Consider the following 11245-nt stretch of genomic DNA (forward strand, 5'->3'; position numbering starts at 1 on the left):
AAACTTCCCGACATGCTTGGACTTCTCCACACAAATGAATTGAGCTGTAGCCAGATCAATGTTTGGACATACTGTACTACACGTGTGTTGAAATAATGGCCTTTTTGGTATGAGATATTAACCATTGTAGATTAAAAAAGATTGAACAAGTTAGATCATTTCAGTCTTTGAACAGGATTGCCATCTCTTTCTATTGAAATTACTTACATTTTCCTTGTGCTGGACATGTGGCTCTATTGTCATTTTCTGTGGTACATTTACACTGCCACTATCTGGAAATGCTATGAAACAGCAGCTCAAAAGAAGAGAAAACTTGTAATTTCCTGTATTATAGCGCCCCCCCCATTTTGTTTAGCATTTTAAAATGGTTACTTTGAGGAGATTAAGATAATGTTTTGTCATGACAGAAGATACTATGAACAATGTACTGTAGCTATGATACAACACCACAACCGAAGGCCTAAGAACAAAGACCCTCTAACCTTTTACTGACTTCCACCACTGTTTCCTGTTCGAGATGACAGACGATTTATGCTGACTTTCCTGTTAAGCCTTTATGAAGCTATACTATGCGACCAATGGTATGTGGACACCTGCTCGTAGAACATCTCATTCCAAAATCATGGGCATTAATATGATATAACAGCCCCCACTCTTCTGAGAGGGCTTTCCACTAGATGTTGGTACTTCGCTTCCATTCAGCCACAAGAGTGAGGTCGGGCACTAATGTTGGGCGATTAGGCCTGGCTCTCAGTCGGCGTTCCAATTCATCCCAATAGTGTTTGATGGGGTTGACGTCAGGACTCTGTGCAGGCCAGTAAAATTATTTCACACCAACCTCGACAAACTATTTCTGTATGGACCTCGCTTTATTCACGGGGGTGCTGAAACAGGAAAGGGCCTTCCCCAAACTGTTGCCACTAAGTTGGAAGCACAGAATCGTCTACAATGTCATTGTATGCTGTAGCTTTAAAATGTCCCTTCTCTGGAACTAAGGAGGCCTAGCCCGAACCATGAAAACACCGCCAGACCATTATTCCTCCTCCACCAAACTTTACAGTTGGCACAACGCATTTGGGCAGGTAGCGTTCACCTGGCATCCGCCAAACTCAGATTTGTCCATCGGACTGCGTGATGGTAAAGCGTGATCCATCACTCCAGAGAACGCATTTCCACTGCTCCAGTCCAATGGCGGTGCGATTAACACAACTCCAGCCGACACTTGGCATTGCAGATGGTGATTTTAGGCTTGTGTGCGGCTGCTCGGCCAAGAAAACCAATTTCATTAAGCTCCTGAAGAACAGTTATTGTGCTGAAGTTGCTTGCAGAGGCAGTTTGGAACTTGTTAGTGAGTGTTGCAACTGAGGACAGATGATTTTTATATGCTACGCCCTTCAGCACTCGGTGGTCCTCTTCTGTGAGCTTGTGTGGCCTACCACTTTGCAGCTCAGCCGTTGTTGCTCCTAAACATTTCCAATTCAAAATAACAGCACTTACAGTTGACCGGGGCAGCTCTAGCAAGGCAGAAATGTTACGAACTGACTTGTTGGAAATGTGGCATCCTATGACCGTGCCACGTTGAAAGTCACTAAGCTCTTCATTAAGGCCATTCTACTGCCAATGTTTGTCTATGGAGATTGCATGGTTGTGTGCTTGATTTTATAGACCTGTCAGCAACGGGTGTGGCTGAAATAGCCGAATCCATTAATTTGAAGGGGTGTCCACATACGTTTGTATATATAGTGTATAATACACACACTCTTACTGTCCTTTTCCAGTGATCAAATTCAGTAGTTCCGCACATGTTAGATTTGAAATGGAGATGGTTAGGATAACCAGATTGACACCTCCCTGTCTCAGGTGATGTGTACCAAGGCTATTATAGTTTTGTGTTACTGAATTTGATTTTTTAAGATTGAAGATTTTTATTTGAAATTCAGTTTAGTTTGTTCGTTTTCAGATATGATTTACAAGTTCTTATTTAGTTTCAGTTTTTGTTTTGGTATTGGGGACAGAAAGTTGCCTTTGTGTGGTAGGCTAGGTGACGTTAGTGTTTTTTGGGATGTAACTTCTTGCCACTGTGGAGCACTAAAGCATAAGGTGATGGGTCAGATCACAGGTTAGGTTGAAAGCTAGACTCAGCCAGATGACGTAGATGCAGGAAGTAAACACTAGTAGTGGGTCAATTTCTGCAACAACCAGGAGCGTTGAAGCACGAGGCTAAACTTCTCAACTGTTTTGGTCCCATAGCTATCACATTGTAGCAGCGTGAAGTGCACCCATGTACACTCATAGATACTGTGTGACTGTCTGAGGACAAAGTATCAAGCTCATCTTAATGGGCGCATTCCTCTGCTCAGATGTTCCTGATGTGTGCCAGATCTTACAATGCCCGGATAGTCATTTTACATATCAGCTAACCACATCATGGTGGTGCGTCAACCAATGGTTGTGTGCCATGTCATCAACTGTGCAGTAAGGTACCATGTGATGTGGTTTGCTGATAATTAAAACACCTATCCAGGTGTTGTAAGATCTGGAAAGCATAAGCAACATCTGAGTAGAGTAACACTACCGAAATGTTATTGCAACCATTGGATGACTTATGTAACGCAGGGAAATGCGACCAATATCTGTGGCGCTACTCATGGCAACGTCATCTCGCTGAGTATACCTTTAAATACAAGTCAATGTCAATGTGACCAGCCAGATTCAGAAGCTTGAAAACCCCATAGGAAATAAAAGTTTGAAAACCCTATTAGATTTTTTCCCAAAATGTAGAAAAACATATATACTGTACATAAACAGATCATAATTCCCAGTATAGTTTTACTTTTTCAAAGGGGTTTGTTAATTATTTTATTTCACTTTAATACATCTTTTTTTCATGATTCGTTTGTATTTTAGTGTCAGTTTTAGCTTACTCTAATAACCTTGAAGTGTACATTTGCTGTATAGTAGTCTCAGGGTAATTCAATTAGTCTTGACTATTCCGAGATGTTTATGGTAAAACAATGCTCCCGTACAGTGAGTGTGGATTCAAATCTGTTTTTTTAATGAGTTGAACATGAAGCCCACAGCGAACACACAGACAAGGATGTAATGAAATGCTATAAGTAAATCTATGGCCTACTTCTTAGAAGAAAGCACAAAACATGCATGATTCTTGTGTTTCTCACATACACTGTATATGTGACAACATGTAAGTAAAACAATTATGGTTCTTATATTATGCCTTTGTATTAATGTGGACTATTTCTTAGAAGACATGTTTCAGGTGTACCCATATACGAATCATTATATTATTCATATAGATCCTTACCATATGGGTCAATTTAGTTAGGTTTGACACACCATGCCAAGTGAAGTCATTTGGATGCTATCACTTTCCCTTTTGGGAAGAGTAGCCCTTGGCAGGTGAGTTTATGTATCTGGCCTGTACCCAGTCTTTCGCCATGACCCTTAACCCCAATTCCAACCCATCATTTCAAATGTAAATGGTGACTAAGTTACTGAATCACCAGTCTGAACACACCTGAACACAACTGTATACTTTACTCAGTGTTAGAACACTCTGCCAGCAGTGGAGGCTCCTCAGAGGAGGAAGGGAAGGACCATCCTCCTCAACAAATTTCATGAAAATAAAAATAAATGAAACATTAAAAAGTTATCCTTTTTAGATAAAACTATACAAAATATATTCACGTCACCAAATAATTTATGAAAACACTGTTAGCGGTTATGATATGACATTTTGGCTCGGGAAGGTTTTTTCGCCTGGTCACAGACAGCTGATGCAAAGGTCTACAGTAGTCTCAACAGCACTCTCTGGAGTAGCACCATGTAGCCAGAGGACAGCTAGTTTCCGTCCTCCTCTGGGTACATTGACTTCAATACAAAGCCTAGGAGGCGCATGGTTCTCACCCCCTTCCATAGACCTACACAGTAATTATGAACTTCCGGAGGACTGTCTCCAACCTATCAGAGCTCTTGCAGCATGAACTGACATGTTGTTCACCTAATCAAAGAATCAGTGAATGAATCTAGTACTAAAAGCATTAGCTACAACTAGCTAGCACTGCAGTGCATACTATGTGGTGAGTAGTTAACTCAAAGAGAAAGAAAGACAACAGTTTAACAATTTTGAACACATTAATTTCTTTAAAAATAATGGAGAAGCAAGTTTGCTGACTTTACACCATACTGCATGATTGTAGAGGGTTTACTAACATGTTAGTTGTAGTAGCTATGTTGACTATGACGTTAGCTAATATGGTGACAACGATGTAGCTGTGTGTAGCGGTTATGATATGACATTTTGGCTTGGGAAGGTTTTTTCGCCTGGTCACAGACAGCTGATGTGTTGTGTTGTGCTCATGCTGTTTGTATGTGGCTGCTGTGAAGTGAACTGTGTTTGCGTGTGATCAGGGGTATATTCCTTCTGCCAATTCTGTTGAAAAACATTTCTTAAACAGAAGCAAACGGAACGAAATGGGGAGAAACATACCTGCAAGGACTAATGATTACACCATAGATCAGCTAGATGTGGGCAAGAGTGTGCAAGACGGTATTGAATGTGTCACTGCCTGCCACCTTTATAACTAAAATCTTTCCCTCGACCTGTGGTTGTAAACTTTCATTCATGGGCTAGGCTGTACCAACCTCCTGATAGGGAAATGTGAGTATCATGTAGTAGCCGAAACCTATCGATGTTACATTGAGCTGGGTGTATGGAATATGAATGACAATCATCCAATATGCTGTGATAGAAATAAGGCCATGCTCATAAAAAAAATGTATTGTCCTCCCTCATAATAAATGTCACCGACCACCACTGTCTGCCAGGTATGCATCTGTTAAGTCCCTTGGGTCACCTTCTTTTGCACAGTTGAGTTTGGTTTCCGCCTTTAGATCATGGCGCTGGTCAAGTTACTGAGCGACCTCACACTCCCTGTGTGTGTGCGTCTGCTCTTCCTTCGTACGCTACGCAGGTAGTTCCTGTACAGAATCACACTGATCACTCTATCTTGGAACTGCTTGGAGACAATGTAGTAAAGAATAATGTCCAGAACTGTACTCAGGTTCATCAGGAATGTTGTAAAGGCCCCCCACGTGCTGTAGTTCGAACCATCACCACCATCCAGCAACAGAACCACCAAACAAACGTGGAAGGGCACGAAACACACCAGCACCTGGACGATGAGCGTGATGATGATCCTGATGGACTTCTGCTTGACCTTGGGCTTGAGCTTGGAAGTCCGTCCGTGGACGAGATTATCCACGATGACCACATAGCAACCAATCATGATACAGGTCGGCACCAGGAAGAAGAAGGCTAGGCGTGTGAAGTGGACGGGGTTGTCCGTTCGCAGGTGGATGATGTCACGCATCTTGATGCAGGTGGTGAAGTTGGAGGAGCGATCCGGGTCATGGTCTGGGAAGAGCAAGGGGACAGTGCTACCCAGGGTCATGATCCACACCCCGATGCATGCTACCAGGGCTTTGGGGATGTTCTTGAGCTCCTTGCTGTGTTTGGGCTGGATGATGGCCACGTAGCGGTCAGTGCTGATCAGGGCGAAGAGCCACAGGGCCATGCAGGGGTAGAAGACAGTCAGAGCTGCGCTGACCCGACAGAAGATGTCTCCAAACGGCCAGTAGTCCTGGCCATAGTAAACCATCCGGAAGGGGAGAAGGATGATAAAGACGAGATCCACTATGGCCACGTTGATCATGTAGACCGAGACGGAGTTCCTCCTCTTGGTGGTCAAGGCAAATACCCATAATGCGGTGACGTTGACCACTATGCCAATGGTGAAGATGACACAGTAGAAGACCAGGCCTGCGATGCGGTATTCTGTAGGGACCTGTTCCACTGAGCGGGCTGAGCTGTACTCCATGGTTATATTAGATGTGTTCAGGTCCACTACTGTAGATAAGTTCTGATCCACTCCCATGATGCTTCTAACTACCCTGTGAAATGGTACTGCTGAAAAAGAGCACATGACAAGTAAATAGATGAACATTAACACATACAGATTTTGTAGTTTTATTTAAGAACTAGGACGCCAATAGAAGACAGGAAAGGTTGGGATTCAGAAGGAGAGTGGGTCGGATTCGAACCCTTGGTAACTCTGGTATGCATGTGCCATGCTCAGTGGCACAAACCACTAGACCAAATAAGTCACATGATAAAATAAATGTGGCAATAATCGTATGATATGTCTGCTGACTTATACTGTCTGCAGAAAAATAACACATGAAATATCATGAAATTGGTTTCTTTGGGAAAGTATCTTATAAGGATGTATTTAATGTGATTAGCTTTTCATTAATATTTATCGTTTTAATATGGTCAAACCATTCCTTAATTTTTCTTCTTCAAAAGAGCATTGAATATGCCTGGTCAAACCATAGTGTTAAAGAAGGTGAGCTGGTTGTCGTCAGGGCCAGACTACTGCATTTGGGGCCTCGGGGTACCAGTTGAAACCAGTTGAAATCGTCAACCCTGTTACAGGCAACTCTGTCACTTTTATAGTCACTTTTCTTAATTTAACCTCTTGAGATGGGAACATCTTTTGTTATGAAGTTGAACATGTGCTCTTTATGGCAAAATGTTAAAATTTGTTGAAATAAATAGTTTTTTTTATTTTCAAAATTGCACTACCATAAAAGCTGTGCACCTGCAGTATCAACAGTAGATGAAGAGGAAGGTGACAATTTTACTGTACAATTGTCTTACTGTAATCATGTGTATGTCTTACAGTTACAGATACAGAGCATAGAGACAGACATCCATGTGACATTGAGCCCTGTTTCCCTTTTAACAAGCTTACGAGATAAAGGTTTTGAAGGGTTTTGGGTCTTGAATCAGAGCAGAAAAGGAGAAGAGAGTACAAGAGATAAAGAAGTGAAAGTACAGTAGTTGATGGGAGTCTTTTGGTTACCTTGACTGGAAAACCCTTCGTGACCATTTACTGTAAATGGGTTAGGAACCCTCTCTCACTTAAAGAGATTATCCAGGACTTTCATATATTTTTTAGCCAGTAGTTCTGAAAGGAGATGCATGTATAAACTACACATAGAAACATCCAGCCCAAAGCGGAATCTTTTAGAAAATACTTAGGCCTAGATTCAATCAGATCAAGCGTTAACCGGCAATAGTAGACACCCGCATAGCAGATGTTTTGGCATGTCGGTGGTGGAACTGCCTTGAAGCCGTCAATTTGGTGAGTAGCTGCTCTTGCGCGTTGTTACGAAGTCACACCGGACCCACTTTCTTTAGAAGTTCAGAGCAAGAACGTGTAGGCTATATAGAAATAATTAGACCCACATTGAAAAATCATTCAACAAAATAATGAGGATTTCTATCATCCCAATCAAGGTGTAGATTACATCTCACATTCCATTGTTCAAACTTGTAAACATAGGATTTCTGTTAATGTGACTCCGCTTTAGGTAAACTGCATGGAGCCACTTGTGGATTTGACAGCTCTAACACAGTTCTGCTAAAACAACTACTATGCAGATGTTGGCTAAAGTGAATCTGATTTGAATAGAGCCCTAATTATTTGCCAAATTCCAGAGCATCTCTTTAACTTCCCTTTGAGTTTGAAGATATATCTGTAAATTGAGCTGGTGTCGAGAATGAATGCTTAGTAGAACAAAATAACAAAAGTCTGATTATTACAACAATAATCATATCATATTATAGCATGTTATATTATTCAACTGTAATTATACTTTTATGTATCAAGATTTCACTCAGTGTGGTTTAATCTGAGACAAAATCGAGAAACAGATGCTTCTCCCTATAATTGTATGTGTGTTTGATCAACCAATACTTTCTGTTTATCTATTTAAAACATACCCAAAAAGTACAATTTAATCTTAAAACTAAATGTAGTTCATTTCTTCAGATGAGATTAGCTAGATCTAAATAGCGATGGAAGCTCAGTAAAAGTGCAGGTACATACCTCATTTATTTGCATCATGTCCTCTCTCTCTCTCTCAGCATTCTACCAGAGGCCTCACAAGCACTTCAAGACACTTGTGAAACGATGAGGCATGCAGCCATATCTCTCTCTCTCTCTTTCTGTCTCTCTCTCTTGGAGTGTTGAGCTCAACACACAAAGGGGGAAGTGAAAACAGTGCTATTTCAGAAGTACCATTTTATTGGTTGCTACAGTGCGACAGTGTAAAACCCCCTTCACTTCCTGTGTTGTATTGTTTTCACTGTTGATATACACTCTTAGAAAAAAGTGTTCCAAAAGGTTTTTTTTCGGCCGCCCCCATAGGAGCACCCTTTGAAGAACCCTTTTTGGTTCTAGGTGGAACCATTTTTGGTTCCAGGTAGAACTATTTTATGGAAAGGGTTTAACATGGAACTCAAAAGGGTTCTCCTATGGGAGCAGCTGAAGAACTGTTTTAGGCTCTAGATAGCATCTTTTAAAAAAAGAGTTTAGTAGTTAGCTATGGAAGAAACACTAGAAAGTGATATGCACTTCCCAAACTTTAGTTAACCGGTGCTGGACAAAAAGTATACTTAGATACAGAGATTATATTCCCGCACATTATTGCTGTGTGTGCGGCCTCTCTTTTCTTTATCAGGGAACTCAAGAAAGATCTACAGCTTCAATCTGCAATTAGACACCCTTAAAGAAAATGATGTGCGATTAGAAGTGGGTAGTGCTTTTGGCAGGCGGAGAAGATGGCAGATTTAGGGAGAGTTATTGATTGGAAAAGTGGGGTCTGTCACAGCGCATTAGCTCTTGGGGGAGTAATCCGCAGCAGATTGCCACCAGAAGCATATGCTGCTGGAGAGAAGTAATTAAAAACAGGATGTTGAGGTAGTCGCCATATAAACAGGAAATAAGAACGGGTGGTAATACACTTTACGCTGACGCCGGGAGATGGTTTTACCACGGCTTTTTAATGAATGCAAACTGTCTGCGCACCTTGAGTGAGATTCCTCAAGGTCAAGGATGGACCGGGACATGAAAACATAGCAGGGTATGTTTTGTGTGTGTGTGTGTGTGTGTGTGTGTGTGTGTGTGTGTGTGTGTGTGTGTGTGTGTGTGTGTGTGTGTGTGTGTGTGTGTGTGTGTGTGTGTGTGTGTGTGTGTGTGTGTGTAAATAAGATTTTTATGATCAAGCTTTAGTGGATTACAAAGTGGACACAGCAAATCACAAGTCTTGAGGGTCATAAGGGCTGACTTGTTCTCCCCATGCAGACTCGTCTTTTCCATTATCATCATAGATCATCTCCGTCACTGAGGATTTGAGACACAATGGAGAGAAGCATCTGTAACACTTTCCCACACTATGTGACGTTTCCTACACTCAAGAAAACTATGCTGAACCATGTGGCTTCTGAACCATGTGGCTGCTGAACCATGTGGCTGCTGAACCATGTGGCTGCTGAACCATGTGGCTGCTGAACCATGTGGCTGCTGAACCATGTGGCTGCTGCACCATGTGGCTGCTGAACCATGTGGCTGCTGAACCATGTGGCTGCTGAACCATGTGGCTGCTGCACCATGTGGCTGTTGAACCATGTGGCTGCTGAACCATGTGGCTGCTGCACCATGTGGCTGCTGAACCATGTGGCTGCTGAACCATGTGGCTGCTGCACCATGTGGCTGCTGCACCATGTGGCTGCTGCACCATGTGGCTGCTGCTGCACCATGTGGCTGCTGCACCATGTGGCTGCTGAACCATGTGGCTGCTGAACCATGTGGCTGCTGCACCATGTGGCTGCTGCACCATGTGGCTGCTGCACCATGTGGCTGCTGCTGCACCATGTGGCTGCTGCTGCACCATGTGGCTGCTGCTGCACCATGTGGCTGCTGCTGCACCATGTGGCTGCTGCTGCACCATGTGGCTGCTGCTGCACCATGTGGCTGCTGCTGCACCATGTGGCTGCTGCACCATGTGGCTGCTGCACCATGTGGCTGCTGCTGCACCATGTGGCTGCTGCACCATGTGGCTGCTGCTGCACCATGTGGCTGCTGCTGCACCATGTGGCTGCTGCACCATGTGGCTGCTGCTGCACCATGTGGCTGCTGAACCATGTGGCTGCTGAACCATGTGGCTGCTGAACCATGTGGCTGCTGCACCATGTGGCTGCTGCTGCACCATGTGGCTGCTGAACCATGTGGCTGCTTCCCCCATTTCTTTGATCTCCTCAAAGATGAAATGTGTTGCATGTTTTGCTATGATGAGTCGGTTAGTTTGTGAGCTGATTAGTGTGTGGTACTGGTATGAATCATGTCAGGGTGTCATCTCAATCCAGAGGAGGGACAATATGATATATGATACCCCTCTATGCATTAAGGGTGGATTAGAATGCCTAAACATAGTGAATACAGTCATATACTGTAAACCATATCAATGAGTAGTTGATATATATATATATATATATATATATATACACATGTTATATGCTTTGCTTCTGAAGTGTATCTTTGGTAATAAATATAGTTGTAAATCTCTTTTTCCCTCAGTCTGCTGTCTATGCCAGATGGTGCGTTGTGTTCTTAGTAATATGTTGTTGTGACAGCAGTCTGTGTGATGTCTTCCTGTGACAGCCATCATGTGGTTGGCATCGTGTCTGTGTTTCTGGCAGCACTTCTTTAGGTTGGGGTCAGACTCATTACTTACAGGTGTATTCTTACTTACAGGTGTATTCTTACTTATAGGTGTATTCTTACTTACAGGTGTATTCTTACTTACAGGTGTATTCTTACTTACAGGTGTATTCTTACTTATAGGTGTATTCTTATGGAGCCCAGCACTATGAAATTATATTACAGAATTCAATTATTCTTAAGACAAATTCAAAATAATTCAGATTCAATTTGTGGTGGCACTAATATCACTCCATACAGCACCCTCACAAAACATCAATATAGGTTAGTCTAGCAGGTGTAAATGTTTTGGTGGACAGACGAATGCAGGCCAATGTGGGTTGATCATTCCAAACTAATAAAACATTCCTTTCTTAGGCATGTCCCCAGGCTAATTTAGACAGGACTTTACAAACAAGCATCCAGTGAATAAAGGACACAATCGTGTTATAAAACAATCAATCTACATTCTACTGTATTCTGTGTAACACTGCCCTCTTGGGGCTCAGCAAAGTTACTGCGTTGTGCTGGGCAAGCGTTGTGGGCCTACAGTGAAGTCAGGTCAACATCACCAGTGTGGACGGATATTCATTGTATCTTTCTGAGAAATACCACATGAC

At 42.6% G+C, this 11245-nt stretch overlaps 1 protein-coding gene across 4 annotated transcripts; it reads right to left on the reverse strand.

Moving 5' to 3' along the window:
* Positions 1-3032: 3032 nt before the first annotated feature.
* Positions 3033-8214, reverse strand: gpr18 (G protein-coupled receptor 18). 4 transcript variants are annotated; one of them, XM_021578624.3, is made up of 3 exons: positions 7974-8146; positions 6945-7049; positions 3033-5986 (listed from the first exon to the last, which is right to left on the reverse strand). In XM_021578624.3, exon 3 carries the CDS (start codon positions 5952-5954, stop codon positions 4908-4910), a length of 1047 nt encoding a protein of 348 aa, XP_021434299.1. In that variant the 5' UTR covers positions 5955-5986; positions 6945-7049; positions 7974-8146; the 3' UTR covers positions 3033-4907. The 4 variants fall into 4 exon arrangements, with proteins under 4 accessions (XP_021434299.1, XP_090071292.1, XP_021434297.1 ...); XM_090215166.1 differs by having other exon boundaries at positions 3033-5983; positions 7974-8140; XM_021578622.3 differs by lacking the exon at positions 6945-7049 and having other exon boundaries at positions 7974-8214.
* Positions 8215-11245: the final 3031 nt, after the last annotated feature.

Source organism: Oncorhynchus mykiss, chromosome 22 (genome assembly GCF_057628025.1).
Source record: "Oncorhynchus mykiss isolate SJ-2025 chromosome 22, ASM5762802v1, whole genome shotgun sequence".
Lineage (NCBI taxonomy): Eukaryota > Metazoa > Chordata > Actinopteri > Salmoniformes > Salmonidae > Oncorhynchus > Oncorhynchus mykiss.